At 63.1% G+C, this 25,633-nt stretch overlaps 6 protein-coding genes across 12 annotated transcripts in view; 3 read left to right on the forward strand and 3 right to left on the reverse strand.

The window, feature by feature from the left end:
- Window positions 1–3,230, forward strand: part of AP2A1 (adaptor related protein complex 2 subunit alpha 1) — a 3,840-nt gene extending 610 nt beyond the window's left edge. Inside the window, exons 2-13 of the mRNA XM_044668428.1 lie at window positions 8–105; window positions 184–415; window positions 491–661; window positions 747–913; window positions 1,479–1,535; window positions 1,641–1,723; window positions 1,812–1,901; window positions 2,047–2,170; window positions 2,339–2,455; window positions 2,570–2,639; window positions 2,724–2,858; window positions 2,947–3,230. Coding sequence (XP_044524363.1) covers window positions 8–105; window positions 184–415; window positions 491–661; window positions 747–913; window positions 1,479–1,535; window positions 1,641–1,723; window positions 1,812–1,901; window positions 2,047–2,170; window positions 2,339–2,455; window positions 2,570–2,639; window positions 2,724–2,858; window positions 2,947–3,024 — 1,422 coding nt within the window. The 3' untranslated portion in view covers window positions 3,025–3,230. The remainder of the gene's footprint in view (window positions 1–7; window positions 106–183; window positions 416–490; window positions 662–746; window positions 914–1,478; window positions 1,536–1,640; window positions 1,724–1,811; window positions 1,902–2,046; window positions 2,171–2,338; window positions 2,456–2,569; window positions 2,640–2,723; window positions 2,859–2,946) is intronic.
- FUZ (fuzzy planar cell polarity protein) lies at window positions 3,231–5,838 on the reverse strand. 3 transcript variants are annotated; one of them, XM_044667116.1, is made up of 11 exons: window positions 5,392–5,838; window positions 5,092–5,213; window positions 4,890–4,974; window positions 4,727–4,795; window positions 4,542–4,646; window positions 4,277–4,474; window positions 4,101–4,196; window positions 3,894–4,000; window positions 3,753–3,820; window positions 3,590–3,664; window positions 3,231–3,510 (listed from the first exon to the last, which is right to left on the reverse strand). In XM_044667116.1, exons 1-11 carry the CDS (start codon window positions 5,500–5,502, stop codon window positions 3,260–3,262), a joined length of 1,287 nt encoding a protein of 428 aa, XP_044523051.1. In that variant the 5' UTR covers window positions 5,503–5,838; the 3' UTR covers window positions 3,231–3,259. The 3 variants fall into 3 exon arrangements, with proteins under 3 accessions (XP_044523051.1, XP_044523052.1, XP_044523053.1); XM_044667117.1 differs by having other exon boundaries at window positions 3,753–3,817; window positions 5,392–5,834; XM_044667118.1 differs by lacking the exon at window positions 4,890–4,974 and having other exon boundaries at window positions 3,753–3,817; window positions 5,115–5,213; window positions 5,392–5,780.
- Window positions 5,839–9,911: 4,073 nt separating this feature from the next.
- MED25 (mediator complex subunit 25) lies at window positions 9,912–14,199 on the forward strand. Of its 3 annotated transcripts, none has more exons than XM_044667106.1 (18): window positions 9,912–10,069; window positions 10,157–10,202; window positions 10,440–10,564; window positions 10,657–10,755; window positions 10,888–11,008; window positions 11,099–11,255; window positions 11,379–11,509; window positions 11,618–11,705; window positions 11,798–11,991; window positions 12,184–12,315; window positions 12,404–12,489; window positions 12,563–12,620; window positions 12,781–12,888; window positions 12,986–13,207; window positions 13,288–13,359; window positions 13,448–13,678; window positions 13,790–13,964; window positions 14,057–14,199. In XM_044667106.1, the coding sequence occupies exons 1-18, from the start codon at window positions 9,936–9,938 to the stop codon at window positions 14,155–14,157; spliced, it is 2,280 nt and encodes a 759-aa protein (XP_044523041.1). In that variant the 5' UTR covers window positions 9,912–9,935; the 3' UTR covers window positions 14,158–14,199. The 3 variants fall into 3 exon arrangements, with proteins under 3 accessions (XP_044523041.1, XP_044523040.1, XP_044523042.1); XM_044667105.1 differs by having other exon boundaries at window positions 9,921–10,069; window positions 13,784–13,964; XM_044667107.1 differs by lacking the exon at window positions 13,288–13,359 and having other exon boundaries at window positions 9,921–10,069; window positions 13,784–13,964.
- Window positions 14,200–14,290: 91 nt separating this feature from the next.
- Window positions 14,291–17,276, reverse strand: LOC123239812 (polynucleotide kinase 3'-phosphatase). The gene is made up of 16 exons (XM_044667114.1): window positions 17,022–17,276; window positions 16,893–16,939; window positions 16,547–16,810; window positions 16,393–16,472; window positions 16,250–16,307; window positions 16,063–16,170; window positions 15,906–15,977; window positions 15,731–15,779; window positions 15,571–15,641; window positions 15,395–15,487; window positions 15,211–15,307; window positions 15,058–15,119; window positions 14,831–14,940; window positions 14,672–14,759; window positions 14,538–14,599; window positions 14,291–14,450 (listed from the first exon to the last, which is right to left on the reverse strand). Exons 1-16 carry the CDS (start codon window positions 17,164–17,166, stop codon window positions 14,330–14,332), a joined length of 1,527 nt encoding a protein of 508 aa, XP_044523049.1. The 5' UTR covers window positions 17,167–17,276; the 3' UTR covers window positions 14,291–14,329.
- Window positions 17,277–17,341: 65 nt separating this feature from the next.
- On the reverse strand, window positions 17,342–20,324 carry AKT1S1 (AKT1 substrate 1). 3 transcript variants are annotated; one of them, XM_044667130.1, is made up of 4 exons: window positions 20,281–20,324; window positions 18,914–19,320; window positions 18,317–18,549; window positions 17,342–18,237 (listed from the first exon to the last, which is right to left on the reverse strand). In XM_044667130.1, the coding sequence occupies exons 1-4, from the start codon at window positions 20,322–20,324 to the stop codon at window positions 18,094–18,096; spliced, it is 828 nt and encodes a 275-aa protein (XP_044523065.1). In that variant the 3' UTR covers window positions 17,342–18,093. The 3 variants fall into 3 exon arrangements, with proteins under 3 accessions (XP_044523065.1, XP_044523066.1, XP_044523067.1); XM_044667131.1 differs by having other exon boundaries at window positions 20,201–20,314; XM_044667132.1 differs by lacking the exon at window positions 20,281–20,324 and adding an exon at window positions 19,441–20,179.
- A 202-nt stretch (window positions 20,325–20,526) lies between these two features.
- Window positions 20,527–25,633, forward strand: TBC1D17 (TBC1 domain family member 17; the record flags this gene model as incomplete). The annotated part of the gene is made up of 17 exons (XM_044668429.1): window positions 20,527–21,050; window positions 21,351–21,452; window positions 21,569–21,643; window positions 22,141–22,264; window positions 22,923–23,130; window positions 23,237–23,348; window positions 23,458–23,619; window positions 23,729–23,857; window positions 23,943–24,046; window positions 24,219–24,313; window positions 24,400–24,516; window positions 24,604–24,704; window positions 24,788–24,887; window positions 25,075–25,172; window positions 25,245–25,361; window positions 25,444–25,530; window positions 25,610–25,633. Coding segments are annotated over exons 1-17 (1,776 nt in total), but the record flags the coding sequence as incomplete, so codon positions are not given.

The raw sequence follows: 25,633 nt of genomic DNA on the forward strand, positions 1-25,633 counted from the left end.
CCCCCAGGCCCTTCAGGCCCCCGCGTGTCACGAGAACATGGTGAAGGTCGGGGGCTACATCCTGGGCGAGTTCGGGAACCTCATCGCGGGGGATCCCCGCTCCAGGTGAGGAGAGCGGGGCGGGCGGGGAGGGTGGTGGGGGGGGGCCTCCGTGCCGACCGGCCTGGCCCTGTGCCCGCACAGCCCCCCGGTGCAGTTCTCCCTGCTGCACTCCAAGTTCCACCTGTGCAGCGTGGCCACGAGGGCGCTGCTGCTGTCCACCTACATCAAATTCATCAACCTGTTCCCCGAGACCAAGGCCACCATCCAGGCGGTGCTGCGGGCCGGCTCCCAGCTGCGCAATGCCGACGTGGAGCTGCAGCAGCGGGCCGTGGAGTACCTGACCCTCAGCTCCATCGCCAGCACCGACGTCCTGGTCAGTGGGAGGGGCGGCGGCGGGGCTCCGCGGGCCCCTGCGGCCTGCCCAGCCTGAAGGCCTCTCTGCCCCCAGGCCACGGTGCTGGAGGAGATGCCCCCCTTCCCGGAGAGGGAGTCGTCCATCCTCGCCAAGCTCAAACGGAAGAAGGGCCCCGGGGCCGCCGGCACCCTGGACGATGGGCGCAGGGAGCCCGGGCCCGGAGGCGATGTGAATGGGGGCGTGGAGCCAGCCCCCAGCTCTGGGGTAGGAGCAGGCGGAGAGGGGGGCGGCCAGAGGAGTGGGTGGCTGTCTGCCCACCCGGCACTACCCAGGGACCCTCTCTTTTCAGTCCACACCCTCGCCCTCTGCCGACCTCCTGGGGCTGCGGGCGGCCCCTGCCCCCACGGCCACCCCGGCTCCCACGGGTGCCGGCAGCCTTCTGGTGGACGTGTTCTCAGACAGCCCCATGGGGGGCCCACCCAGCCTGGGGCCCACCCCCGAGGAGGCCTTTCTCAGGTACCCGGCCCTTTCTCCTGGGTTGGCCACCTGCCCACCCCTCTGCCTGGCCCTCTCTCTCGGTGGCCTGTCTGCCCCCCACCCGCTGCCCCTTCTCTCTCAGGCTGCCCCCTCTCTGGGGCCTCCCCCTCTGGCTCCTCTCTTTGCTGTCCTTGGGCTGAGCCTGCTCTCCTCTCTCTGCCTTGCTGCCTCCCTGGGATTGGCCGCCCGCCCTGTCCTCCTCCCGTGTCTGTCCTGGGATCGGATGGCCCAGTGAGCTGGAGCCCCCCGCCCCTGAGAGCCCTATGGCCCTCTTGGCCGACCAGGCTCCAGCTGCTGAGTAAGGGGNCGCCCCTGAGAGCCCTATGGCCCTCTTGGCCGACCAGGCTCCAGCTGCTGAGTAAGGGGGAGGGGGCCGGAGACCTGGGGCCTGAGGGGTGGGGGCTGGCTGCAGGGGTCAGGGAGGGGGCCGGGGTGCTGGGGGCCCCAAAGGGGGAAGCCCTGGGAGGGGGAGCCCCGAAGGGGTGTGGTTTTTGCCCCTCCTCGGCCCGGCCCTTGTCGCCTCATCTCTCGTCTTTCCTTCCAGCACAGCAGCCGAGGACCCCGGTGTCCCCATCCCTGAGGCCGATGAGCTTCTGAATAAGTGAGTTCCAGGGGCCGGGGAGGCCTGGAGAGGCAGGGGCAGCCCCAGAGTCTGGGCCCGCGGAGGCCTAGGCTGGCCCTCACCGCTGGCCCTCGGTCCCTACAGGTTTGTGTGCAAGAACAACGGGGTCCTCTTCGAGAACGCTTTGCTGCAGATCGGGGTCAAGTCTGAGTTCAGGCAGAACCTGGGTGTGTGAGCCGGGGAGCGGGAGGGTGTTTGGGGGGGCAGGGCAGGGGCCCCTGGGGGCCAGGCCGGGCTCAGTTGTCTCTTTTCCAGGCCGCATGTATCTCTTCTATGGGAACAAGACCTCGGTCCAGTTCCAGAACTTCTGCCCCACCGTCAGTCATCCTGGAGACCTCCAGACTCATATCCTTCTCAAGACTCGGGGCCCCAATTCTGGGCCCCCCATCCCTGCCCTCCCCCACGTCTTAGGTGCCCTGCTGTGGGGCTCCCCCTCCCCAGTCCCTGTTGCCTGCCCAGGTTTCCTTCCTTGACAGCCTCCTGGGGGCACAGCTGGTGGTACAGACCAAGCGGGTGCCAGGGCAGGTGGATGGGGGTGCCCAGGTGCAGCAGGTCCTCAACATTGAGTGTCTGAGGGACTTCCTCACACCCCCACTGCTGACTGTGCGTTTCCGGTGAGAGGCTGAGGCATGGGGCCTCAGGAGGTGTAGACAGGGCCAGGCCTGGTCCCCAGGCTGTGGGGTGGGTGGAGAGAGCCTTGGGAGGTGCACATGGGGCTGGCCTGGTGCCCAGGCTGACCAGTAGTACCTAGCCTGGCCTTCCCTTGCCTCCCTGCTGCCCAGGTATGGGGGTGCTCCTCAGGCCCTCACCCTCAAGCTGCCGGTGACCATTAACAAGTTTTTCCAGCCCACTGAGATGGCTGCCCAGGATTTCTTCCAGCGTTGGAAGCAGCTGAGTCTGTGAGGAGCCGCCAGGCCTGGGTCCGGGGTGGAGGGCCAGGGGATTGCGGGCTTGGCCCCGAGGCCGGCCCGGCGGGGGCTCAGCCTTTTCTCTTTCCCTCCCGCTATCCCCAGCCCCCAGCAGGAGGCCCAGAAGATCTTCCAGGCCAATCACCCCATGGATTCAGAGGTGACCAAGGCCAAGGTGAGGGGCCGGGACCCCCCGGGTCAGGAGGGGGTCGGGGACCCGGGCTGGCGCGCCCTGAATCTGCCCGCTTTGTGGTCACAGCTCCTAGGCTTTGGCTCGGCCCTGCTGGACAACGTGGACCCCAACCCCGAGAACTACGTGGGCGCCGGCATCGTGCAGACCAAGGCCCTGCAGGTGGGCTGCCTGCTGCGGCTGGAGCCCAACGCTCAGGCCCAGGTGAGTGGGGGCGGCCCCCCAAGGAGGGTCCTCCCGGCCCCCCCTGCCCACGGCCCCCTGACCCCTGCTTCCTTGTCTCCTGGTGCAGATGTACCGCCTGACTCTCCGCACCAGCAAGGAGAGCGTGTCTCGCCACCTGTGTGAGCTGTTGGCCGAGCAGTTCTGACCTTGCGCCGGGTGCGCCCAGGGCAGATCCGGCCTCCTGCTGGGGGGCCGCCCTGCCCTTTTGTATCTATTTTTTCATCTGCTGCTGTTTACAGTGTCGGGGCTCCTTCCTGAAGCCCAGAGGGGAGGGCCCAGGCCGCCCCCTCCTCTGCCCTGCCCCCAGCCCGCCGTGTATCCACGTGATCGAATAAAGACGTGAGACGCTGGTGTGCTGGCGGTGGCGCTTTATTGGGGGCCTAGAGGATTGGGGTGAGGGCGTGCAGGGTCCGGGTGGCCAGGCCCCGTAGGCCGTGGACCGGGCTCCGGGGACTCACCAGCAGCAGGAGCCGTCGGGGCCCCGCCTGCACGGCCACCAACCGGAGCCCAGCCCCAGGGTCGTCCCGGCCCCCCAGGCATTCAGCGGTCGCCCCAGACACCACGTAGCAGGCTCGGGGAACCTCTGAGGGGCCCCCCTGCTCCTCGGCCTTCTCCTCTGATGATCCCGCCTCTGAAAAGAAAAGGGATGAGCCGGCTGCGGGGGGCCTCCCAGGCTCCCCTGCCCTCCCTGCCCCGAGAGGCCTGCTGACCTGGGGGGAAGTGGGTGCCAGTGACCAGCACGTAGAAAGAGCGCAGGAGGCGCCGCCGGCTCCTGGGGGAAGGGCCTAGAGCAGAGACAGAGGAGGACCATGGAGGACCATGGAGCCACCTGCCCGTCCCCCCCCCCCCCCAGCAAGCCACCCCAAGGCTTACCTTCCACCCCACCGAGTTCCACAGTGAAGAGGCCACGTCTCTGCTCCAGGTGCAGGAGGAGGAGTCTGCTGGGGAAGACCCTGTTAGCTGGTGGGGAGGGCGGGCTGGAACCACTAAGGCCCTGGCTCCCCTCTCACTTACCCCAGAATGTCAGGGTGCACGGGGAAGCCTGCAGGAAGCCCCCTGGGTGCCAGGGCCAAGCAGGCTCTGAGAGGCTCCAGCACCGGCTGCCACCAGCGCTCCAGGACCTGGGAGAGAGGGGTGGAGGGCCAGAGGTCAGGGCAGAGGCCAGGCCGGGCGCCAAGCTGTGCCCTGGGCTCCTTTGGTGGCCGTGGGCCAGGGGCTTACCTGAGGCTCCACTTGGCTCAGAGGGGGCTGAGGGCCACACAGCATACAGAGGTCCAGGCCTGGCAGCAGCATGAGTGTCAGGAGCCGGTGAGGCACCTGGCAAGGCGGCAGCTTAGGGGGAGGCTAAGGAAAAGCTCCCCTGCGTCCCTTCCCTGGTCCCTGCTCTCCCCACTCACCGTAGGGCTCCCGTGGGGCAGATAGACAGGGTAGTCACGGGCTGCCTGGAGTGGGAGTGCGCCCACCAGCCAGGGCAGCAGCACTGACTCTGGTGCCCCAAGGCGCCACCAGCCCTGGGTAGCCGCTACTACCCGGCCCCTGGCCACCAGACTGGCAAAGACGCTGCCCACCTCCTCGGCGATGCCCGCCAGGGCTTCCTGTGGGAAAGCTGGGTTCACCTTGTGCTCCTGGCCCTCCCGTGCCCTCCCCAGGCCCTGAGCACACCTGCAGCAGGGCCCCATCGGGAGGGGCGATGCAGTCCACACACTGGGTCAGGTCCCCTACGAGCTCAGAGTCCAGCAGCAGGCTGTCGATGAGGCTGTAGGTGGCCTGGGGAGAGGAGCGGGCAGAGCCGTGAGTGCCAGCCCAGAGCCTTGTGGCCTGCCCGCGGCCCCTGCCCCCCCACTCACCCTCAGGTCCTTCTTCAGCCTCTCCACGTTGCGGATTTTGGTCAGCTCTTCCAGTCCAACCAGCAGGACCTAGGGACAGATATTGTGGGGGCCTGGCCGCCTGGGGGCCCTGGGGCAGGGGGGGAGGGGAGGCGGGGCCGGCACCCCCCACTGCAGCTCTCACCATGGCCCCAAACACCAGCTCCAGCAGCCGCTCCAGTCTGAGCTCTGGGGACCCCTGCTCCGAAGACAGCACGATGAGGCTGATGCTGCGGAGGGAAGGGTGGGGGGCTGCAGCGGTCAGGGCCCGTGCTGCAGCCTCCCCTCTACAGCAGGAGATGCAGCCAAGGCCCGGGGGCACCCAGGGCCTGCCCCCATCCCCCTACCTGTCGTGGAAAGTCTTCCATACCACCGTAGTGTCCTCGGTGCGCGCCGAGCGCAGCGTCACGTCCAGGTTCGCGCCGAACATGTGCACGCCATTGAGGGAGCCGATGATGGAGAAGGGCAGCTGCAAGGGGCATGGGGTCGAGGCTGGAGCGGAGGAACCAAGACCTCCAGGTGCCGGGTCTGAGAACTACGACTCCCGGCAGGCCCTGCACCAGGGACGCTTCAGGGCCCGGACGCGCGGAGGCTGCCGGGAACTGTAGTTCTCCCCGCCCCCAGCCCGCTTCTGCCATAGGCCCCACCTGCTGACGGGAGGGGGTGCCCCCGCGGCTGCTCCTGCAGAACAGGGGTACTCCGCTGGAGGCGGCGAGGCAGAGCAGGTGCACGGCGCCCTCGATGCTCTCTTCCGCCATGCCGGCCCCGCGGGGCAGCGCATGAGTCACGCAGAGACCAACCCCGCGCTCCGGGACAGAAGGACGAAGACGTCCACTTCGATCGGGGAAGTGGTCCCTCTTCTTCCAGCCGGCCGGAAGTGCGTGCGCCCGAATCAAAGATGGCGGCCTCCAGACTCTATCCCGCTCCGTTTCCGTTATTAGAAGTTTTTACGCCCACATCAAAGATAGCGACAGCCCAGACCCTTCACTACGATGGAGGGGACGGATCTCAGGACTGAGATGCTCTCTTTGCTCTGCCAGCGGCTCCACTTCAGGAAGTGCGCGCTCCCCTATCAAAGGTGGCGGCGGCGGCCTGGACTCGCCCAGCCGAAACATATTCCGGAGTCAGTTGTTCTGCAGAGAGCTGAGCTCTCTCCCCGGGCGTCTGGTGCCTCGCAGGTGCTTCTCGCCTCCTTAGCCTACTGGTCACTAGCTAATTCTAGCCTTCATCCCAAGGCACAATTCCAAGATGGCCGAGGCTAAAGGGGTTGCCTAGCAACCACTCTCGCTTTCGCAGGGCCCAATACAACCCATGAATCGGGACAGCAGCAGCGGGAGGCCAGGCACTTGGTCAAAACTGAACTGGGGGGTTTTGATGTCACATGTTTTGCGTTGACTCTGTCGTTGATATGGTTAGGTTAAAGGATTTTCTGCTATTGAACCAGCCCAGAGTTCCCAGTGTAAAATCAATCTGGGCTTCTTTGTGATGCCTTCTGCCTCATCCAATTTGTACCCACTGGAATTTAAACTTTTGATTGAATGAACAAAAAAAGCCTTTATTAAGCACTATGTACTGCGGAAACAAATAAACAAATTAAGACCAGCTCTGCTGTCAAGAAGCTCATAGGCTAAGGAGGGAGACAAATACAGGAAAGGTTTCCACCCCAAAGGAAAGGCCCCTTAGTAGTCCTTAGGGTGCATTTGCAAAATAGATAGCAATGCCTCTTGAATATAATTTCATTGTTAAAATCAAATCGAAAGTGTGATTTTTCTGATTTGAAAATGACATCTGACTACCATGGGATCAGGAAGCAAGAAGTTTCTCTTTTGGGTTGAGATTGAGGCCTAGAGTCCACTCGGATTCCTTTTCTAGAAGCTGTGTGTGATTCCGGGTCCAGTTGTCCCCTTTTTGACCCTCCAGTCTGTGTGTCCTGAGACATTATTCCTAACACGAAGAATACAATGAGTAGGATACAATGCAATGAAACTTCGAAAGAGTTGCCTTAGAAACAGACTGACAAATGAGCATTTCCTTTCCTTTGGCCCCCTCTTTAAAAAGTTTGCCCATCACTGCTCTAGGGTATAAAGCAATGATCCCTGGTTTTGGACCCAAGACCTACCTGTTTCGTAGAACTCTTCTTTCCCCAAAGACAAAACCACACTCCTAAATCCTGCAAGTCTAAAGAGTAGGAATTTGGAAGGATCCCCATTCTCCTTGTGGATCCTTTTGTGGATGCTGGTAATGGGGAATCTATTTTTCTGTGTCTTCTCTTGCCTAAGGATCTAATGGCAGAGAGAACCTGACTCTAGCTAAGGCCAGACCAGGAGCCAGTGACTAAGGAGAGGGTTTTATCCATCCTGGTGTCTCACATCAGATGTTTTTGAGGGCCGAGGTGATACCTCTAGGACCAGGGAAACTCTCCTGACTCCTGGCTTGGGCCCATTACTCTGACCTAGAATGTGATATTTCCCTTGGTTTCCCTCCCTCCTGCTGAAGTAGAAGGCATTTGGTTAGGGGAGCCTGCACTCTCCAGTAGCATGAAGTATTACCTGAAATGACCTTCCTTTAATTCTCCCTCTACTTTGTATAACTCTTTGCCCTTCCTTAAAGTTTCTTTTTAAATCTCCAGCTGGATGGTACATTGGAAAAAATATTGGGTCAGGAATCAGGAAAATGAATTCAAATCTAACCTCAGATATTTCCTAGATGTGTAATCCTAGACAAGTCACTTAACTTTTGTCTGCCTCATTTTCTTCAACCGTAACATGAAGATAACTTTCCTTCTAGGGTTGTCATGAGAATCAAGACAGTGCTGGTAGAGTGCTTAGCACAGTGTCTGGCACATGGTAGACAGTTAATAAAAGCTTGTTCCACCCCTTCCTCTCCTCCTATTTTTCTCTAACAGATTGCTTTCATCTTCTACCAATCCCTCTCTCTCTAATCTTTAGTCTCTTACTATTGGTTTCTTCTTTGAAACCAATGTATACTCGAAGATTTTCTCTTTAAACCATTCAATTCAATGAACATTTATTGAGCACCTATTAAGTGTCAGGCACTGTGCTAAATGCTGGATTTACAAAAAGAGGCAAAAAGACAATCCTGCCTTCAGGGAGCTGATAGTCTAAAAGGAAGGGGGCAACATGCAAATAAATGTATACAAAACGAGCCATAAACAGAATGAATGGGAAATAATAAACAGAAGGAAGGCACTGAAATTATGAGGCATTAGGGTAAGCTTCCAGTAGGTGAGATTAAAAGAAACCAGGTAGGTTAGTAAAGTGGAGGAAGGAGAGCATTCTAAGTCACAGAGAATGCCAAGTTGAGACAGAATATCCTGTTTGTGAAATATCCAGGAGGCCAGCGCCACTGGATCAAAGAGTATGTGTTGGAGAGAAAGAGATTAGAAGACAGGAAAGGTAGGAGGGGACTAGGGAAGGAATGACTGAATGCCAACCAGAGATTTTCTATTTGCACCTGAAGGCAATAGGATGCTGCTAGAATTTATTAAATACGGGAATGACATGGTCTGACTTGAGCTTTAGACTTTGGGCTTGCACCAGGATAAGGGCACTGGGGGAAGAGAAAAGAGAATGTTTTTGAGAAACAAGCCTCGGCAACAGCTTGGGTTGGGTGGAATAAGAGAGGAGGAGTCCGGGATGACGCCTGGCTCGTGAGCCTGAGAAAGTAGGTAGAAGGGATGAGGTTTTAGGTAGAAGGGATGAGGTTTTAGGGGGAAAGATGAGTTTCATGTTGGACATATTGAGTTTAAGCTCCTACTGGACATTCAGTTCAAGATGTGGAAGCCAAATTATAAGGGGTTAAGAAGAAAGGGGAGAGGAAATGGAGGTTCCAATTGCAGATGGCCTTTTGGAGGAGTTCAGCTACAAAGAGAAGAAATCTAGCACAGAAGGATCCTATTTTCTTGGCATCCCTGAGCAGAAATGGAAGGATAAAGTGAATTTTTTTTTGTCTCAAATCTCTTTTCTCTACATTTCTTGAAACAAAAAACCTCTTATAATTAGTATTTCCATTTCTTCTCAATCTATTCCATATCATCTGTAATTTTGTTTTCTGCCTCCTCATTCAATTGAAATAGGTTTCTCCAAATGTAACAAATGATCTTATAATGACTAAATCTCATGGCTTTCTCTCAGTTCTCATCCTTTGTGATTTCTTTCCTGGGCTCTTTTCTCTTCTTCCTTGATACTGAGTCATAGGTCATCTCTTTGCAGATGATTCTCATAGCTACTGATGCAGTCCTAAACTTTCCTACATCTACTCTTTGAATTCCCTACTTCCTATTAGACACCTCAAACTGGATGTTCCACAGATGTCTGAATGTCTAAAATTTAACTCATTGTCTCGTTCCCCATCCCACCAACCTTCCCCTCCTTCCTAGTTTTCTATTATGGTTGAGGATATTATCATCCTCCTAGGCCCTCAGGCTTGTAACATCATTTTCTTTCCTCTTGGGTGCAGTCAGAGGGGGATGGGGATTCAGGCTAACCTGGAGCTTCAGAAATTTGGACACCTTTATTCCTGGCCAACAGGGTGAGGAGGGAGACCCGAATCGGGATGAGGGTGAAGCTTGTGTGCATAGAGAAGTCAGAGGTACACGCGACAGCAAAGGAGGGAGCAAGGTCTGTCAAGAAGCAAATTCCAAAGCCTTCAACTTCCAACATAGGAGGATGGAGTTGCCTAGCAACGGTCCTCTGCGGGACGAGTGAGGGGATACTGTTGCCTAGCAACCTACGAGGCGCGTGCGCGATTCAGAGAACATACACCCCCCCCCCCAGCCAAAAGGGGCTATGGGATGACGCGTTGCCGAGCAACCATCTTCCTCGGTGAGCCTCTCTCAGGTTTCAGTGAGCGCCGTGGGACCAGCTATCGCCAAGCGGCGGCAGCCTGGGGGTGTGTCTCGGGCAGGCATCCGCCCCGCTCAAACATGGCGACCGGCGAGGCCTTCTGTCACTCGGCGACCGTCCACGTGAGTGGCCCCTCCTCCCTGCGATTGGCCCGTGGGGCGTCGGCTCCACTCTGCTCGCCCCGCACCAACATGGCCGCCACGCCTGCGTCATCAGGGACGCGCCAGGAACGGCGGCGCCCGGGCGAGGGCGCCGGGAGGGCGGCCGCGGTGACCGGGGGAGGGGAACGAGGCGGCGGGAGCGGAGGTGGTCGAGCGGGGCTTGGGATGGTGCCCGGGGCCGAAGGCCCGGCCCGCGCTGGCGGCCTGGTGGCCGACGTGGTCTTCGTGATCGAGGGCACTGCCAACCTGGGGCCCTACTTCGAGGGGCTGCGGAAGCACTACCTGCTGCCGGCCATCGAGTGAGTGCGCGTGCGCGTTGACCCCCTTCTTTTCCCCGGGGACCCGGGGACCCTCGATCTCTGATCCTACCACTTTTCTGTATTCAGGTACTTCAATGGGGGCCCCCCCGCAGAGACCGACTTCGGAGGAGACGTGAGGAAGGGGCAGGGAGGGGGAGAGGTCCTGGGAGCAGCCTAGGAGTTGGGGGACTGAGCCTCGGGGGGAGGGGTGGGAGTCCTCGACCCGGACCTCAGTTCTTGGGGGCAGTGGTGTGGCTGGGCTGGAATGGTGGGGTATCTCTGAACCTTGTTCCTGGGGAGCAGGGCGCCCCCCTTGCCCAGGGAGGGTGAGCCCAGCCGCTGTTCCCCCACCTCCCCCGTCTGTCTGCAGTATGGGGGTACCCAGTACAGCCTCGTGGTGTTCAACACCGTGGACTGCGCCCCCGAGTCCTACGTCCAGTGCCACGCGCCCACTAGCAGCGCCTACGAGTTCGTCACGTGGTTGGATGGCATTCAGTGAGTCCCAGGCCGGGCTGGGGATGGGGCTGGGGATGCGGATGCGGATGCGGGCAGGAGAGCAGCCCACTGGACTCGTGTCTCTCTCGCAGGTTCATGGGCGGCGGAGGCGAGAGCTGCAGCCTCATCGCGGAGGGGCTGAGCACAGCTCTGCAGCTTTTCGATGACTTCAAGAAGATGCGGGAGCAGATGTGAGTTGGGGGCGGGGCCGGGGCCTGGGCGGAGCGATCGGGCCCCCCTGCAGGGTCGGGCCGGGGTGGGGCGTCCCCTGGGCGGGGCCTGTTTCCTGGCCTCGCCCCGCTGAGGTCCCGCGGTCTGGGCAGAGGCCAGACACACCGGGTTTGTCTCCTGATCTGTAACTCGCCCCCGTACCTGCTGCCGGCTGTGGAGAGCACCACGTACTCGGGCTACACCACGGAGAGCCTGGTGCAGAAGATCGGCGAGGTGAGCGCGGGCGGGGCGGGGCTTGGCGCCAGCGGGGCGGGGCTTGGCGCCAGCGGGGCGGGGCTGAGCCCCTCCGTGTACCCCCCACAGCGAGGCATCCACTTCTCCATCGTATCCCCTCGGAAGCTGCCAGCCCTGCGCCTGCTCTTTGAGAAGGCGGCCCCGCCGGCCATGCTGGAGACGCAGCCAGCAGACGTGAGCCAGGACCCCCGGCACATGGTGCTGGTGCGGGGGCTCGTGCTGCCTGGTGAGTACCCCTGGAGGGACGGAGGGGCCCAAGGGGAGCTCGGAGCCCGTTTGCCCGGAGCACCCGCAGACTGTCCGTTCTTCCTGTCTTTTTTGTGATGCCGGGGCTGACCCGCCTCTGTAGTTGGAGGAGGTTCTGGCCCGGGACCCCTGCAGCCGAAGCAGCCCGTCCCACTGCCTCCAGCACCCCCTCCTGGGGCTTCCCTCTCTGCGGCGCCCCCCCAGCCACTGCCTCCTGTCTCCCAGCCTTACCAGGTACCGCGTGCTCCGGTTCTGGGGTCGGGTCCCCTGGGAAGTGGGGGGAGAGAGGCAGGGCCGTGGCCACTGGGCTGTGGATGCCAGGGCTGTGGCTCCCCCTTCTAGGTGCCCAGTAACCTCAGTGCTGCCCAGGTGGCTGCCCAGAATGCCGTGGAGGCTGCCAAGAGCCAGAAGGCAGGATTGGGCCCTCGCTGTGAGTGTCAAGGAGGGAGGCCCGGGGGGGTCAGAGGAGGAGGATGGCCGCCCTTGCCCCCTGGCTCTGCAGCTTGTTTTCTCCCCTGGCAGTCTCGCCCATCAACCCTCTGCAGGCAGCAGCCCCTGGAGTGGGCCCCCCGTTCAGCCAGGCCCCGGTTCCTCCGCTACCTTCTGGTCCTCCTGGGGCTCCCAAGCTGCCTCCCGCCTCCCAGCCCAACCTGGTGGCAGCGGTTGCCCCTGGGCCCGGGCTGGCCCCGTCTGCCCAGCCTGGAGGGCCCCCCATGGTACGTGCTTGGTCTGTAGCATCCGCCCAGAGACGCCTGTGGGGTACCTCTAAGCCTACTTATTCTCCAGTTTCCTGTGAAACATGCCAATTCCTCAGGGGCCCCCCATACCCCGACTTCTGCCAGCCAGCCCTGCCACCTCCCTGGGCGTCCTGGGCTCTGCAGCTGACCTCCTCTTCCTTTCATGGGCAGGCTGGCCCCGTGGCTGTGGCCGGAGTGAGCGGCCCGGCCTCGGCTCAGCTGGGCGGCCCAGCACTCGGGGCAGGGCAGCAGTCGGTCACCAACAAGGTCCTGGCGTGGAGTGGCGTTCTTGAGTGGCAGGAGGTAGGGGGGCCTGAGGGACAGACGGGAGGAGCCAGGACGGGGGGAGGGGGGGCGTCTGGGCCTCCGTGACATTCCCTGCCCTTCCCAGAAGCCCAAACCAGCCTCGGTGGACGCCAACACGAAGCTGACAAGGTCCCTGCCCTGCCAGGTCTACGTGAACCAGGGAGAGAACTTGTGAGTGCTGGGCCTGGGTGGGGGCAGGGCTGGGGGGGGAGCCAGGCCCCCATTTCTGCTCTCTTCTTTGCAGGAAGACGGAGCAGTGGCCCCAGAAGCTAATCATGCAGCTCATCCCACAGCAGCTGCTGGTGAGAGACAGGCTTGGGCCTGTGCCTTCCCTGCCGCCCCGGCAGCCCTATCCCAAGGCCCCCTCGCAGGGCCCCCCCCATAGCCTCTGCCGTCTGTCCTCCCTCCCCCCAGGGCCCCCGATAACCTCTCCATCCGCCTGTCCTCGTTCCTCCTCTGCAGACCACCCTGGGCCCCCTATTCCGGAACTCCAGGATGGTCCAGTTTCATTTCACCAACAAGGACCTGGAATCTCTGAAGGGCCTTTACCGCATCATGGGCAACGGCTTTGTGAGTGGCTGGGCCTTAGGCTGGGGGCCCCGAGGCTGGTGGGGGGGGGGTGCCGGCTGGGCTCGCCTGTGCCCTGACCCCCTCCCTGCGCCCCCAGGCCGGCTGCGTGCACTTCCACCACACGGCGCCGTGCGAGGTGCGCGTCCTCATGCTGCTCTACTCGTCCAAGAAGAAGATCTTCATGGGGCTCATCCCCAATGACCAGAGCGGCTTCGTCAATGGGATCCGCCAGGTCATCACGAACCACAAGCAGGTGCAGCAGCAGAAGCTGGAGCAGCTACAGCAGCAGCCCCCCCCACCGCAGCCGCCCCCCCGTGGGGTGAGTGCCGGCCCGCTGGGACCCTGGGCCGGGGCAGGCCTCGGAGGCCCGGCTCCTGACGCCTTTCCTTCTCCTTACAGATGGGGGGGCCACAGGCCCCCCCCGGCCTGGGCCCCCTCCTGGAGGAGCAGCAGCGGCCCCCACAGAGCCTGGTGAGGCCGCAGCAGGGCCCCCCCAGAGCCCCCCAGCTGGCTCAGAACGGGGCCCCCCGTGACCCTCCTCCTCTTGTCGCCTCTGCAGCTCCAGCTCCGCCAGCCACAGCCACAGCCCCCAGGTGGGGTAGGAGTAGGAGTGACGGGGGCGGGCGGCCAGCCTCAGCCTCCCCCAGGCCCTGCCCAGCCCCCTCCCGGAGGTCCCCCCCCAGGAGCACCCCCTCCTGGAGCTCCTCCTCCTGGGCCTCTGCTGCGGCCCCAGAACCCGGGCGCCAACCCCCAGCTACGGAGCCTCCTGCTGAACCCACCACCACCGCCAGTGAGAGGGCCAGAGAGGGCGTGGGGGGGGTCTGGGGGAGATCCAGAGTCCAGCCTCCGGCCAGGGACCCATAGGCCCTCTGAGTCTCCTTTCTCTCTCCTCCAGCCCCAGGCAGGGGGGCCACCGCCCCAGGCCTCCCTTCACCACCTGCAGCCTCCAGGAGCCCCGAGCCTGCTGCCTCCCCCGCACCAGGGCCTGGGTCAGCCGCCCTTGGGCCCTCCCTTGCTGCACCCTCCACCTGCTCAGCCTTGGCCGGGACAGCTTCCCCCGAGGGCCCCTCTGCCAGGTAGGGGCGAGGGGCTGGGCACAGGGGGCCGGGCTGGGAGCTCCGGGGGGTGGGGGGGCAGAGTCTCACTGCTGCCCCCCTTCTCCATCTAGGTCAGATGCTCCTGAGCGGAGGCCCCAGGGGTCCCGTCCCCCAGCCTGGCCTGCAGCCACCCAGCGTCATGGAGGAGGACATCCTCATGGACCTCATCTGAGGCCGCCCCCGTGTGGCAGCCCAATAAAGCTTCCTTGTCCCAGCCTCTGGTCTGGACTCGTGCTTGGGGACGAGGGGCCCGGCAGGGCTTCCCCCCTCCCCTGCAGCCCCGGGGGGACAGACAGACCGGCAGGTGCTAGGAAAATAAGTTTTATTGGGGGCCGAGGGTGGGCTCAGCCCTCGGAAAACTGGCCGTACAGGGCCGCGTGCCGGGCATCTGCAAATTGGGGACGAAATGGGATCTCCAGGATCTGGGAGAAGCCCTCGGCCAGAGAGGGGGCGACGAACTGCTTCCTGGAGGGGGAAAGGAGTCAGGTTGGGTGGGAGCGTCCAGCTCCCCCCAGGGGTGCCACTGCCAGCCCCCCTCGGTCCAGGGCTTACCTGTAGCTGAACATGACCATGTCCGACACCGCGGGGTGCGGGGAGCCGATCATCTCTCGGAACTGTGGGGAAAGTCACAGTGAGGGCCGGCTCAGAGGCTGGCGTGGCCACGGCCGGGCCCGGCCCCTCCTTACCCGGTTGTTGTGTCTGGCCAGCTCCAGCGAGGCGGTGAAATGGAAGCACCTGCAGGGCACCCCGGCGTCCTTGGCGCAGGAGACGTACCTGCCGGGGGAGGGGGATGAGGGCCCCGGCCCCTTCCTGTGGCCCCCCCCACCTCAGCACCCCCCGGGTACCTGGCCCGGCTTGCAGGGTCGGGGTTTGTGTTGTCCACGACAGCTCGGCCCCCGGCCTTCAGGGCCTCCGTGCACACAGCCACGCACTTCTGCCAAGAGCCCAGCGTGTCCTGGGGGAACACAGACGGGAGCTGAGCCCCGGCCTCCCCCCGCCGTGACGCGCTCTGGGACCACGGGAAGGGCCTCCGCTGCAAGGGGAGGGTCGTGGCCCCCCGGCCCCCACATACCCGGTTTGCATAGACGTAGCCCGCCGATACCAAGTGTTTCTGGAGGAAAGTTGACTTCCCGGCTGCAGGAAGGGCCAGAGACAAAAGTCAGGGCTGGGGGGTGTCTGGGGAAGCTGATGGGGACGGGGTGACGGGAGTCAAAGGCCACCTCACCAGCGGGGAAGCCGACAGCCACTACGATCTCGGGGCCGGGGCCCAGCAGAGGTCCAGCGGGGGGCAGGCACAGCGGGCCGGTGGGGCTCAGCGTTCTCTGCAGGGATGGGGGGAGGGATGAGGCCAGGCTCTCCGCCAGGCTCCCCTTGGTCCCACCTCCCCTCTGGGGTGCCCCCGGCCTCACCGGGTCGAACTCTGGAAGCACAAAGCGGGCGGGAGCCCAGTTCAAGAAAAACTCTTCCGGGGTTGAGAATCGCAGACCGAGGTTCAGGGCAAACTGAGGGAGGGAAAGAGTTAGGCTCAGAAGAGGGTTCCCCCATCGCCAAGAGTTGGGGGGGCTGGGCAGAGGGTGCCCCTCACCAGCCGATCCGCACAGGAGAAGTCCTTCTTCTTCTGGCCCGGAGCCCAGTTGGCTGGACGGCCTGCAGCATCTGAGGACAGAAGCTGGTGTCAAACCCCTGCCCTGGGAGCCAGAGGGGTTGTGGGCCTCCCTGCTCCCCCAAACCGCTTCAGGCCTCACCTCCCACATAGACACTGTCCGCCAAAGAGATTGGAACCCCCTCGTTAGCCTGAGAGAAAGGGGAAAGTGCTGAGTTCGGGTGGGGAAATCCGGGTAGCGGGGGGGGGGGAGTCCCAGCAGTGAGCACCCCAAAACAGACCACGGCACCCCACTCCCCCCAGGCCGAGGAGGGCACCTGCTCACACAGGTGGTCCCACATGCCCGTCACTGGCTTCCGGTAAACGCCCGAGCTCGTGGCCACCAGCACCTGTGGGGACAAAGAGGGGAATGAAGGGAATGAAGAGAAAACCCCTCCCAGGCAGCCCTGATAGCCCAGCTACTCCTCAGCCCACCTGGAAAGGGACTCCCAGGGTGGCCAGCACCGCCTCCACCTTGGTCTGAAAGTCTTGGGGGCGCAGCCGCCCTCGCCCGATGCCAAGCTGGTTGGTGAAGATGACAAGCTGTGGACACGGAGGGGAGCCCGGGTCATTCTGGGGGTCCCTGAGCCTTGGGCCAGCCCCCCAGGCCTTGGGCCAGTACCTTGTAGCCACTGGCCTCGAGCTCCCGGAGTCGCTTAGGGATCCCGGGGAAGAGAATCCTGGTGGAAGGAGGAAGGTAGAAGGTGATGACATAGGCAGGCACCACGCCTGGCCCAGGGGCTCCTCCACAGCCCTCGGCCTCACCTCCAATCTTCAGGGCCGGTGGGGAAGACCTTCCCTGATCGGGTGGTGATGAGGGTCCCGTCCAGGTCAAAGGCGGCCACCTGCAGGTACACATCGTTAGGACCTGGGATCGAGGGGGTCCCCGAGCCTCCCCCCAGAGGCCCAGGGCGCTCACCTTCTCTTGGGGCCGGGCTCCAGGGGCTGTGAACATCAGCAGGGGCCCAAGCTCCTGCCAGCCATCGGAGCAGCGAGGCCGCTTCTTGGGGGGCGCCGCCTCGGGGCTGCTGGGCCGCGGCTCTGGGTGTGGGGGGTCCGGGGCCCCGCGCAAAGTCAGCGGGTGCAGGCCATTCACCAACAGCAGCGTCTCCCCAATGGCCAGAGGTGCCTGGGAGCCCGGGCTCAGCAGGGTGCTCCCAGCAGTGGAGGGATTCACGCCCAGCTGAAGTGGGGTGGGCCTGACCATTAGTCCCGCCCCCTTCACCTCACCCTCCCATGCCCATCTGCTGACCCCGCCCCGGTACCTGCGTCACCATCACGATTTGAGATTCTGGGTCCACGCACAGCTTCACTAAGGGGGGAGGGGGAAAGAATTGATGCCCCGCCCCCTTAGAGCTCAGGCCCCGCCCCGAGCCCTCGGCCCTCACCCCCACCTTGACTGCGAGAGCACTTCCGGTCCGTGACTCGAGTCAGTGGTCCCCGGCCCAAAACGAGGCTGTGGCCCGCCGGGGGTAACGGGATCGGAGGCGGCCCTCCGGGCGGGCTGTGAAGCCACAAGCAGGGTTCCGGTGTCGCCATCTGCGCTCCTGCTGTAGTCGCCGGAAGTCACGCCCACCCCGTCAGAGCGTGACCGGAAGAGACCTGGCACAGGGCAAGGTCTGGATCCATTAGCCCGCCCCTTTTCTTCTGGAGGTCGGATTGTACCCACGACAGGAACACCCCTCCACCCCCATCCCCGAGAGCAAGGCCATGGTCAAAGTCAAACTCTTTATTCGCAGGCATTCCCCCTGCCCCTTCCCCACCCTCACATGGGCTGGCAGGGCCCTTTAAGGCATGTGTGGGAACAGGGGCTTAGTGAGCCCCGAGGGCGAGGGGCAGCTGATTGGCTAAACCCTTCCTGGTACAGGCCAGTGCGGGGCGGGCAGCGTCATCGGGCAGATACTGATGCAATTGGGCCACCCCCGAGGTAGGCGGGATCACGACAGGGAGGCTGTAGTGTCAAGTCGGGGCTGCCCCTTCGTACGGACTTTTTCCCGTAGAGCAGAGCCACTGGCAGGTCAGGCGTTGATTGGATCCTCTCGAAGAGGGGAGGGCCGAAAGGAGCTAAGGCTGCAATTGGCCAAGTGCAACACCAAGGTTGTGCCAGTAGCTGATTGGATGTTCCCTCACCCTCCCCAAAAGGATTTCCGAGAAGGGAGCTTAGGATTGGCCAGGACCTGTAGATGGGCGGGATCAATAGGAAACTCAGGGAGTGGATTGGATTCTTCCATTACCCTCCCCCACCGCACGGAAAAAGCAGGAAAACACGGCGCCTCCGAGGGAAGCGAGGGTGGGGCAGCGAGCGGAGCCGGGATTGGCCTGGCCTGGGCATGCCAGGGGCGGGGCAAGAGGGGGAGCCCGCCCAAATTCGCTTGGGGCAGGGATGGGGTGGGGTGGAGAAACCGCAGGGTGGGAGGGCAGGGGGTGGGGAGCGTGAAGCGGGCAGGGGCCGGCGGCGCCCCCAGCTCAGTATTTCCGCTTCAGCTTCTGGAAATCGCTGGTGTTGAGGCGGGGCCGGGGCAAGTCTCCGAACACCTGAGAGCCCTCAGCTTCCCGCAGGACCAGCGCCTGCATGCTGGCCGCGATGCGCTCCAGGTCCGGGGAGGAGGGCTGTGGGTAGAAGGGGAGCTAGTCAGTTAAGCACCCGGGTGACCCCCGGGTCGCCCGACACCCCCACCCCTTCACTCACCGGCCCATTCTCCTCGTCGGAGGACCTGGTCTCGGTTCGCTTGTCCTTGAAGCCCCAGACAGGCACGGACACTGGCAGGGACTTGGCATACTGCTGGGGGGCCTGGGTCACACATGATAGAGGGCCAGGGGGTGCCTCTTCACTCAGACTGCCATCGTCAGTGCTCTCTGGGTCTGACTCACAGAAGGGGGGCAGGTCCTCGTGGGCAGTGTCTTCATCCATCACAAACAGGCCTGAAGGAGGGCAAGGGGTCACAGTGGGTCAGCCCCAGGCCCTCACTAGTCCCTTGTAGTGCATGAGGAAAGGACTGGGGACACCATAATTCCCCTTTCCAAAGGTTTCTTGAAGGCCTCCCTGGAGGAACTCCCAAAGCTTTTCATCCCATATTTGCATAGATAGAAATGTTGGGAAAATTTTCCTTTTATCAGGCAAACATCTGCCTCTACAAATTTCAGATCACAGTTCCTAGTTCTATCCTTTTGGGCTAAAGGCAAGTGGACTCCCTCCTCCAACCTCACCAGCACCCTCTCTCCGGATACTCCTTCACCCCTGCTAGTTCAGAGGATCACAAGTCCCCTTTCTGGCTCCACTTCTCACCTCCATTGTCTCCCACTCCTATCCTGCTCCCTGATGTCTCTGTTTCTGTTTCCTCCTCATCCTCATTGACCAAGTCCTCTTCCTCTTCCTCCTCCTTGTCTTCTGACCTCCGAGGATGTGGAGAGCTCCTTGGGCTGGGGGCCTGGGGCTCTGGTGCAGGTGGTGGAGCAGGGGGTCTGGCAGCAGCAGCCCGGTGGGCCTGGGCTATGTCATGTAAGCAGCGCCTAGCAGCTTCAGCCAATGCACCCCGGCCATGGGCTGCATAGGCACAGGGGCCGGGCCGCGGTGGGGGCGGGGGTGCAGCTGTCAGAAGCACCAGCTCTGTACCTGTCTGTGCTCGAAAACGCTCAGCTGCCCCCACCACAGCTTCCCATAGTTCCTCAGGGCGCCCGGATGCCATCCACGCCCTAGGGAAGAGAACAGAAGGGGTGACCCAGGCAGAAACCTTCGGAGCTGGTCTAGTATATGGAAATTCCAGTCTCCCCCACCCCTTTATTAACAGGAAAGAAAAGGAATGGAAATGAGACCTGCAGAAGCTGTTTAGTCCAATCCCCTTCTTTTATGGAAAAGGCTTCGTAAGCTCAGACAGGGCCCTGGCCAGGCTGTCACTCTCACTTAAGTTGCTTGGGCAGAGTCCCCAACAACGATGCCATGGGGGGGAGTAACAGGCCAGAAACTATCACCCCAACCCAAGGGCTGGTGACACGGAATGCCTGACGGTGAAGGTTTCAGGGAAGGGACAATCCAGGATTGCCAGGAGGAGGGGGAAAGCGACAGAGTTCGGAATCGCATTCAGGTTTCCTCCTAAGAGAGGACCCCCTCCAAACCTGCCACAAGTTCCCCCAGTTTGGAGATGGAACAGTTGCTCAGCTCCGCCCTCCACGTGGGAAAACAGGAAGTCCCTCCCCTTGTGGGCGGTACAAGAAGTTCAGAGGTAAAAGACAGCCTCGATCCTGGGAGGGGGGGAAGAGTCGATCCCGTCCCCACCCCCACCCCCGTGAAGAATAAAGGATGTCCCGCCTCCAGGGGCGGGGAAAGGCTTAGCTGTCTTTGGGAGGAGGAGGGGAGAAAAAAAAAAAAAAAGGCTGGAACCGGAAGTCCCGCCCTTGCGTGGGAGAGGGGGGGAACGCCAGCAGTCCGACCCCAGGTCGCCCACCCCCCCCCATCCTCCCGGCGTAGGATAGGGGCCTGGTGTCAGAAAGGTTCCGGGCCAAGCCCCGGGGCCTCGAGACCCCAGCCACTTGGCACCCTCCTGCGAGGAGGGCTGCGCTCTCTCCACTCGCTTACCTCGGCCGGGCTCCCGTCTCCCTGCCTCCCTCCCCGCCAGCTTTCGTTCCTCCCCAGGCGTCAGCACCGCTGCCGCTCACGTGCCTGTGGCCAGCATGGCGGGCCAGGCGCCCTCACAGGCCATGGCGGCCTCGGCGTCACTTCCGCCCGGCGCCAGCCTCTTTGGAGCGCCTCCGCAGCCTACCCCCGTTTTGCAAGGAGGTGCCCCGCCCTGTCCTTAAGCATCATGGCGGCTGCATAGTTTTATGTCTCCGCCCCTCGAGGTCCAAGGCGCCTCCGCCTCAGACCTTAGAGCCAGGGGCGGCCACGCCGCTTTCGACCTGCGGGGATGGCCCAGGACATCATGGGTACGGCTTTCTCTGGCTGACTCCCGCTTCGCTTCCCTTCTTCCCCCCACTTCCTGACACGGAAGTGGCCTGCCCCACACTAACATGGCGCTCACTGCAGCGCAGCTCGCTCCCTTCAAAGATGGCCACCCTGCTATGACATCCCTGGGCGCGGGGGCGGAAAAGGCGCGGCACGTGTGCAGGGGCGCGGCTTGGCACCCTCCGCCTTTGTTTACTTCGTGCGGGGAGCCCACCCAACGCGCCGACGCACTGCCCACTCTAGCCACCGCCTTCCCATTGCGTCTGCGCGGAGAGCGTCTGCCCCACCCCTTTCTCCCGTTCCTGTTCACCCGATGGTTTGACCCATTGGAGACTTAAGAAACAGACAAACGCTACCATTTCATTCTCTTCGAGGGGAGGCCCGACCCGCCGGATGTGACGTGAAGAGGCTGTCTCCGGAGGTGGAGCGAGCTAGGGGAGTGGCCTCGGCCCTAGCTGCGACTATGGAGGAGGCTGGCTACCGGGTAAGAGGTGATGGAGAACCTAAGAGGTCTCTGGCACTACCCTTCCCCCCTTTTTGAAACTTGAGTCCTGCCCTTTTCTGCTCTTCTCTGGGTAATCCCACCCGGCCCCTGATCTCAACGCATGCGCCTTCCCTGGGCCCGAACCCTAAGTAAAAATTGCGTTCGCGTCTCTCGTTTTTCCGCGCATGCTCCCCCCACCCAGATACCGCCCTCATGGCAGTGCGCATGCGAGCCTTTCGCCCTGGGGCGCCTGCCTCCCCCTCTCCCCAGACTTCTCTTGAGTCCCACCCCCGCTCGTAGGTGGTGTTCGAAAAGGGCGGCGTGTTCCTGCACACGAGCGCCAGGGGGCGGCACCAGGACCCGGGTTCTCTCATCGCCGGCGTACTGCGCCTGCTCGAGAAGGTGAGGCTGGGCAGGCGGGCGGGGCCCGGGGGCGGGGCCCTCTAGCGTAACCCACGTGGGAGGGGCAGGGTGGAGTCAGCCTCCGGCATTTGTCTTCTTGCCCTTCCCCCACCCAGGACAATGACGTCATCCTGCATTGGGCCCCCCTGGAAGAGGCCGGAGACTCCTCCCACGTGGTGTTCTCCAGGAAGGTGGGTGCCCGCCCCCCCCTCACCCCCCCGTAGCCTCTGGGTCCCCCTCCTCTGGCGTGATTCGGAGGTCCCGGAGTATACTGAGTTTCTCTGACACATTGAGGCTCTGTTCCTCCTTGTATATTCAGGCCCTCCCCTCCCCAGTGAGCAGGGACCCCCGCGTATTTAGGCTTTCTCCTACTCCAGGATAAATCCACGCTCCGTGTCTCCCAGTGTTTATTCCGCGGTCCTCTCCTCTGGCCCGGAGATGCTCAGGCTTTCAGCACCCCCCCCAGGGCTTTCTGGGGGCTCCCATGTATTCAGGAGGGCCCCCTTTCCTCGTGCTGGCTCAGCGGGCATCGTTCCCCACAGGCTCAGGAGCAGATTCGGGTTCACATTCGGTGCCCTCTTGATGTTTGAGGCTGCGGCTTCACATTCACCCTCTGCCCGGTGCTCCCTGCCAGAGGCTCCAGGGCAGACACGGAGTCCTGTGGCTTCATTGTCCCTTTTCACCTCAGGAGCCTGGTGGGGGAGACCCCTGCCCTTCGGAGGAGGAGCCAACCTTTGACCCCGGCTACGAGCCAGATTGGGCTGTGATCAGCACTGTGCGCTCCCGGCCCCGGCCCCCGGAGCCTGCCCCAGGTATGTAGCCAACCAGCCCCAGAGTGGGGCTGGCCAGGACGTGGGCCGGGACGTGGGCAAGGACGTGGGGACGGTTAGAGAGGAGGCCGCCCGGTAGGGGAGCATCCCTGGCCTGGGTGAGGATTGAGCTGGGCCTAGGAGGCAGGGCAATGGCATACGGAGGGGTAAACATTTCCTGAGGAAGTTGGAGAGGACGGCGGGGGTAGGATGGGGCAGGGCGGGTTTCTGAACCCCGGAGCTGGCATCACGGTGGGTGCCGGGGGTGGAGTGGAGGAAGGCCCGAGAGAAGAGGGGGGTCTTAGGATGATAACCTTAAAGCGAAGGAGGCTGGGGGAGCTCCGCAGTGACAAGGGTGACCCCACATGGTGGGTTTGAATCAGGTGGGCCAGGGCTGAGTGGGAGCTCCAGCCTGAGCAGTTGGGCATCTTTGGCCATCTGGAAGGAGGTCCTTTCAGGAGACGGGCAGGGCACAGGCCGGCATGCAGAAGTTTGGAGGGCCTGGGTGATGAGGAATAGAGGTGGCACTTTTTAGGAATCCCCCTTTTCAGATTGAGGAGAGAGGGTTGGAGCCCCAAGAAGCATCCTGGGAGGAAGAAGAGCAGGTGAGAACTGGGCACGTCCCCCTGCCCCAGCAGGCTCTCTCGATCCTTCTCTCTAGCTGCAGGGGCAGGCAGCTCCCGGGGCCCCTGGGCCTTCTCCGTGAGCCTGGGGGAGCTGAAGTCGATTCGGCGCTCCAAGCCGGGCCTGGGCTGGGCCTACCTGGTGCTGGTGACCCAGTCGGGTGGCTCCCTGCCGGCTCTCCACTTCCATCGAGGGGGTACCCGGGCCTTGCTGAGGGTCCTCAGCCGATACCTGCTGCTGGCCAGGTGAGTATCAGCCGGGTTGCCCCTGGGCCACGCCTTGCCCTGCTTCCCTCATTGTTCACGTCCTCTTTTCCTTCTCGGCCTCTGCCTCGGCGACGCTCGGCCTCAGCTCCCCCCAGGACTCTCGGCTCTACCTCGTCTTCCCTCACGACTCCTCCGCCCTCTGCAACTCCTTCCATCACCTCCAGCTCTTTGATGATGACAGTTCCAACTTGGTGTCTGTGAGTCTGGGCTGGAGGAGGGCCCAAGGCCCGGGCCAAACAGGGAGGGAAGAGGAGGAGGAGAGGAGGGGGCCGGGGCATGACCTTCTCTCTTCTGCCCCCTCCTCAGCGTTTCCTCCAGGACCCCTATGCAGCCACCTTTGGTGGTTTCTCGCGGGTGACCAACTTTTTTCGAGGAGCCCTTCAGCCTCCCCATGACGGGCCTCCACCTGGCCGCCCAGAGGTCCCTGATGACGAGGAGCCGGAGCCCGGCTTTGAGGTCATCTCCTGTGTGAGTGCCTGGGAGGTGGGGAGAGACGGTCTCTGCGGGCCAGGTGGGTGGGCTGCCCGGGTGAGCTGCCGCTGCAAATCGTCTTCTCTCCCACGTGGGGCCAGCGCAGGTGGAGCTGGGGCCTCGGCCAGTGGTTTCCCGGGGGCAGCCTGTGACAGAGGATGTGTGGGCCGGACACGTGGGTCCTGATGGGCAGCTTCAAGACGTTGAGGGACTCAAGGCTCAGATCTTCTCAGGGGTGAGTGGCCGGGGCTCCTGGGGGGCTGGGGGAGGGGTGGTGGGAGCCAGGAGGGTTTGGTGACGGTCACTTCTCCTCTCCTTAGGGCTTGTGCCCGGCCTTGAGGAGAGAAGCCTGGAAGTTTCTGCTCGGATATCTCAGCTGGGAGGGCTCGGCCGAGGAGCACAAGGCCCACGTCCGTAGGAAAACGTGAGTGTGGGGGCGTACGGACCCCGAGCCCCCCCCAGGAAGAGCCTGGCCCAAGGCCCATGCTCTGGGGGCCCTCGAGGGGCCGCTTGCTTGTGGGGGGGCGGGACTGCCTCTGAGCGAGTTCCGAGGCCAGCTCCGATCCTCGTTCTCCCCGCTTTGCCGGTGGGTTCAGGGACGAGTATTTCCGCATGAAGCTGCAGTGGAAGTCCGTGAGCCCCGAGCAGGAGAGGAGGAACTCGCTGCTTCACGGTTACCGCAGCCTCATCGGTCAGTGCTGGGCCGGCCCCCCGGGGAGGGCCGCGGGCTGGGCCGGGCGGCTCTGGGGCCTGACCCTTCTCTGGCTCTTCTCCCAGAGCGGGACGTGAGCCGCACGGACCGCAGCAACAAGTTCTACGAGGGGCCGGGAAACCCGGGCCTGGGGCTGCTCAACGACATCCTCCTCACCTACTGCATGTACCACTTCGACCTGGGTGCGTCCAGGGCGAGCTCTGGGGGTTGGGTGGGCCGGGCGTGCGGCCGCCAGTCTGGGTGACCGTCGGGCTCGTCCGCACTTCCAGGTTACGTTCAGGGCATGAGCGACCTGCTGTCCCCCATCCTGTACGTCACTCAGAACGAGGTGGACGCCTTCTGGTGTTTCTGCGGCTTCATGGAGCTCGTGGTGAGAGGGGCGCCGGGGCTCGGGGGGGCTCGGGGGGCTCCGGGGAGGCCTCGCCAGCTTCAGCCGCCTCTTTCTGCCTCCAGCACGGGAACTTCGAAGAGAGTCAGGAGACGATGAAGCGCCAGCTCGGGCAGCTGCTGCTGCTGCTGCGGGTTCTGGACCCCCCCCTCTGCGACTTCCTCGGTAATCGCGGGCTGAGGACGGTGCCTCGGGCGCCGGAGGAGGCCCCGCGTGTGCGGCGGAGCGTCGCCGTGAGTGCGGCCTCGGCCGTCCCGGGCCCTGTGCCGTGCCCGAGGCTCCACGGCTGGCGGGTCTCCCGGGGAGGCGGCGGGCCGGGGATGGGAAGTCACGGCCTTCGCTCCCTCCGCAGACTCCCAGGACTCGGGCTCCCTGTGCTTCTGTTTCCGCTGGCTGCTCATCTGGTTCAAGCGCGAGTTCCCCTTCCCCGACGTCCTGCGGCTGTGGGAGGTGAGTGGAGGCCGGCCGGGGGGGCGGGGGGGCGGAGAGGGGGCCCCCGCTGAGGCCTCTCTGCGCCCCCAGGTGCTGTGGACCGGGCTGCCCGGCCCCAACATGCATCTGCTGGTGGCCTGCGCCATCCTGGACATGGAGAGGGACGCCCTCATGCTGTCCGGCTTCGGCTCCAACGAGATCCTCAAAGTGAGCAGCGGGAGCGGCGCCGCCCTCGGCCTCCGCCTGGCCCTCCGGCCGGCCCGCTCACAGCCTCTCCGTGTCTCCTCAGCACATCAACGAGCTCACCATGAAGCTCAGCGTGGAGGACGTGCTGACGCGCGCGCAGGCGCTCTACACGCAGCTGGCGGCCTGTCCGGTGAGACCCAGCCCCGAGCCCCGTCCTTGCCCCGCCTCACGGACCCCCCCCTCACTCTGGCCTCTGCCTCTTCCCCCAGGAGCTGCCCCCCAACGTGCAGGAG

Source organism: Gracilinanus agilis, chromosome 3 (genome assembly GCF_016433145.1).
Source record: "Gracilinanus agilis isolate LMUSP501 chromosome 3, AgileGrace, whole genome shotgun sequence".
Taxonomy (NCBI): Eukaryota; Metazoa; Chordata; class Mammalia; order Didelphimorphia; family Didelphidae; genus Gracilinanus; species Gracilinanus agilis.

Bases quoted from the DNA above. Each gene is read 5' to 3' on its own strand.
- AKT1S1 (XM_044667130.1), bottom strand. From the start codon at position 20,324: ATGGCCTGTGAGGGCGCCTGGCCCGCCATGCTGGCCACAGGCAC. The intron at 18,550-18,913 runs GTGAGAAGTGGA...GCCCTCCTTCAG, and splicing joins AGGAGTGGGAGACAATGGAG to GCCTGTTTGTGATGGATGAA. The intron at 18,238-18,316 runs GTGAGTGAAGGG...TTCTACCCACAG, and splicing joins CCGACGAGGAGAATGGGCCG to CCCTCCTCCCCGGACCTGGA.
- MED25 (XM_044667105.1), top strand. From the start codon at position 9,936: ATGGTGCCCGGGGCCGAAGGCCCGGCCCGCGCTGGCGGCCTGGTGGCC. The intron at 13,679-13,783 runs GTGAGAGGGCCA...TCTCTCCTCCAG, and splicing joins TGAACCCACCACCACCGCCA to CCCCAGGCAGGGGGGCCACC. The intron at 13,965-14,056 runs GTAGGGGCGAGG...TTCTCCATCTAG, and splicing joins CCCGAGGGCCCCTCTGCCAG to GTCAGATGCTCCTGAGCGGA.
- FUZ (XM_044667116.1), bottom strand. From the start codon at position 5,502: ATGGCGGAAGAGAGCATCGAGGGCGCCGTGCACCTGCTCTGCCTCGCC. The intron at 4,475-4,541 runs GTGTGCTCAGGG...GCTTTCCCACAG, and splicing joins CCGATGGGGCCCTGCTGCAG to GAAGCCCTGGCGGGCATCGC. The intron at 4,197-4,276 runs GTGAGTGGGGAG...CCGCCTTGCCAG, and splicing joins TGCCCCACGGGAGCCCTACG to GTGCCTCACCGGCTCCTGAC.
- LOC123239812 (XM_044667114.1), bottom strand. From the start codon at position 17,166: ATGGCGACACCGGAACCCTGCTTGTGGCTTCACAGCCCGCCCGGAGGG. The intron at 16,811-16,892 runs GTACCGGGGCGG...ACCCCACTTCAG, and splicing joins AAATCGTGATGGTGACGCAG to CTGGGCGTGAATCCCTCCAC. The intron at 16,473-16,546 runs GTGAGCGCCCTG...GTGTACCTGCAG, and splicing joins GAGCCCGGCCCCAAGAGAAG to GTGGCCGCCTTTGACCTGGA.